Here is a 3,213-nt window from a genome sequence, read left to right as displayed (position 1 = left end):
AAATCTAATGAGATATGCTACTAAAAGAAGCTGTTATATACTGACTGCATAATTTTGAAAACAAAAATAGGTCATGATTCTTCTAACTGGATAAATCACCATAATGTGTAGAACTAAAAACTTGTCTTTTCGTAAGTGCAAGAAAATGGAAGTGTTCTATGATTCAAGATGCTGTAATGCGAACTTTGATGATGATAATTAAAATGGTTTAATCAGGGGTAGAATGCCATAATAGGCTTAAGTGGATTCTCATTTTAAGCTGTCTTTAGTGTATTTTGTTGCAGCAGGCAGTAGGAGCACTGAGCACAACAACCCATTTCAGCAAGCAGACTTTACAGCTGCTGACTGCAGCAGAGAGGATTTCTGCCTTTCTTCTAGTAACTTTTTCTCTTAATTCATCCAAATCTCTTTCCTTTGCACGGGAAGACGTTGGTGTGCAGGGTGGCAGGAAAAACGGGTCGTCCCGTGCCCCCGTAATTCCTGGTAAAGACGGAGACGCTGTGTGTCAGTTGGATCATCTCATTACGGAGGTCCCACCTCGCTTTTTCAGCTCTGCTGGTGACAGAAATAGCACCGTGGCTAGCATGCAGCACTGGTTGCTCATGTACCTAGCCTTGTAGGAAGCTGTAGTAGTATTTTTGTACATGTGGGTCTGTAAGCCTTTGCACAGACTTTTTTTAACATCTATCTCTTTACCTTAGAGCAAGGACATGCTGTAGTAGTAGCTCAGTTCTGCAAGAAATCAGGTTTTTTATTTGTTTCTCTAATGTGCTATTTTTTTCTTCAGTTAATAAAAGGGCTTGGCAAAGTCATCAATCCTAAAGAGATTGACTTAAGTGACAAACTGCTGCTTGAAAGCTGAATGTTGCAGTTTCATTTTGGCATTGCAAAATGACTTGAGAAACCTGGTAGCTAAATTACATAAGAATAGAAAAATTACTGTACATTCCATTTCCAGGAATTGATACATGATTACCAAGATGTTTGTCTCAATAATCTTTCAGCTTTTGCTGTGCAGAGAGCTTTTAAAGTCTGCTTGGCTGATGTTAGTCCCTGTTATTTTCTTCAGTCCTTTTTGGTGGTGTAGGCAGCTTAAATTTAAGTAATATTAAATTTTTTTAAGAAAGTCACTAAGCAGTTATATTGAGCCAAACCAATCAGAAAAAGTAGGAACAGAGGGATTCTTTAAAACATTGTATTTGTAGATGTTTAACAAATGAAAACAAAGAGCATGTAGTACCAGGACCCTTCTGTTTCTCAAAAATAATAGGTGCAATGGGGCTGCTGTACCAGCTTGTTAGCTTTGAGCTGTGTGATACTTGTGAATAAGCTACAACTAAAATATTCTGCAGTTATTTTTATGTTTTACTGATGAACTTCCCTCCTTTTATAGTATATAAATAAGCAACAATCTGAGAATTGTTTTAAGTTGCAATTTCATTTGACATCGTCATGATTTAGTATTGAAAAGTTTTTTTCAGAAAAGCAAGCTTTGGCTTTCAGGAAATGAGGGAAAATGTGAATTGCTACCCAAAGTTGAAGTTCCTATGCATAGACGGGTTATCTCATGCACAGTTGGAGGTAGAAAACCCTTTTTCATGGTGGACATCAAATACTTTCCGGTTACATTTAATCATGAATTATAGCCATGGAGCATTTTTTTGCAAATCATAAATAGGTACAGAATATCCTTCTGCAAATCTCTATCCCTACTTTCTTTTTTTTTTTTAATATGCATGTATGATGGAAAAGTGAGTCTCCACAAGCTCAGGAAATAAGAAATGGCTTAGTACAATAGACACCTCCAGAGTTGAAAGCAAGCTTTCAACGACGCTTCTCTTGTCAGACACCGAGTAAATATGTGACAGAGATAACAGGCGCACACTCTGGAAAGAGGATGCTCACCTCAAAGACTGTATTGGCTCTGATCTTGGTTGAGGTCCCACACTTCAAGAACTCGCTATTTTAGCTGTCCTTCAGGGGCTGAACGGCCAGAGGGGCCCTCTGCACACACAGTGTCTCTAGCTGATGTGCTAACTTGCGCTTTCTGCAGATCATACACTAAAGACGTGTATTGCACTTGCCTGTGGATTTCAAGGACTACGGGTGCTTCTAGGAATATGATTAATTTTTGCTGGTTTAATACTGTTTTCCACCCTCCAAGTAAAGCTATGGGTTTGACATTGATTTGTTGCTTTAGAATTGATAGGGTAGAGATTGGATATTACAATTTTGCTACCAGATAGAAGAGGCGAAGGGAGACAAATCGAGGAAAGAAAGGCTCTGTTCTGAATGTAGAATCCTGTCTAGCATGTTACAAATAACGGTGTTGTGGCAGGACCTTGACAAAGCCATTCCAAAGCATTATTTATAAATGCCCATATCTATTAACTGTGCACATGGTGTTCCATTTATTCTAAAGGCTCTTCACCTTATTGAAGAAATGGATTTGAATGATGATAAAAAGCTTTCTGAAGCAGAAATTCTGAAGAACCAGGATTTGTTTCTTAACAGTGAAGCAACGGATTATGGTAGGCAGCTTCATGATGAACGTTTCTACCATGAAGAACTTTAGATTATTTATTTTGTAATCTGGTTTTCTTCCTTTTCTTTCATTTGGAGCTCTTGTTAAAAGCACCCATCAGCTATGTTGCAGGTTGCTGTAATTACAGTAAACTAATGTTTGTGTAAATAATTTGCATTCAAAATTTAATTGCCCTCCTGCAGACTTCCTTGGGCCTCTTCTAGCCTTCAAAATTAATCTTAAATATTTACTTCCAAAATTATATAGTGTGAATTAAATTACTTCAGGTGTAGTGCTGTATTGTGAGTTGTTCTACTGTACTTGAAGAAAATGGAGAATCTAAATGATTCTGAAAGAATGCAGAACATAGTAACTGAGAGACTACTATTTTTTCTAATCAGTTTAATTAGGATGGGGAAGATGGGGGGGACTTTTAGAGTCAGTATTAACTGTGTTTTATTTAATACGTTTGGAGAAACACTTAGCTTAATGCCTCAATTGTTTAAGAGGTTACTACTTAATTTTAAATGGTTTCTATACTGTGTTTTATTGTATCATAAAACTTGCTATTTTTACATCTATAGACAATAATTGTTTTTAATGTACAATTCTAAAACATTAGCAATACAATGGTATTTTACAGTGCTAAGAACCTCTTCATTTGTTGGATTAAAACTTAAAATATTCTA

At 36.6% G+C, this 3,213-nt stretch overlaps 1 protein-coding gene across 1 annotated transcript in view; it reads left to right on the top strand.

Moving 5' to 3' along the window:
• Positions 1 to 3,213, top strand: part of RCN2 (reticulocalbin 2, EF-hand calcium binding domain) — a gene marked incomplete at its 5' end in the record, with an annotated part of 8,701 nt that extends 5,488 nt beyond the window's left edge. Inside the window, one exon of the mRNA XM_010087215.1 lies at positions 2,423 to 3,213. Within this exon, the coding sequence (XP_010085517.1) occupies positions 2,423 to 2,575 (153 nt within the window). The remainder of the gene's footprint in view (positions 1 to 2,422) is intronic.

This window comes from Pterocles gutturalis, unplaced genomic scaffold (genome assembly GCF_000699245.1).
Source record: "Pterocles gutturalis isolate BGI_N339 unplaced genomic scaffold, ASM69924v1 scaffold12816, whole genome shotgun sequence".
Classification (NCBI taxonomy): domain Eukaryota; kingdom Metazoa; phylum Chordata; class Aves; order Pterocliformes; family Pteroclidae; genus Pterocles; species Pterocles gutturalis.
This window is presented reverse-complemented; position numbering and strand designations above follow the sequence as displayed.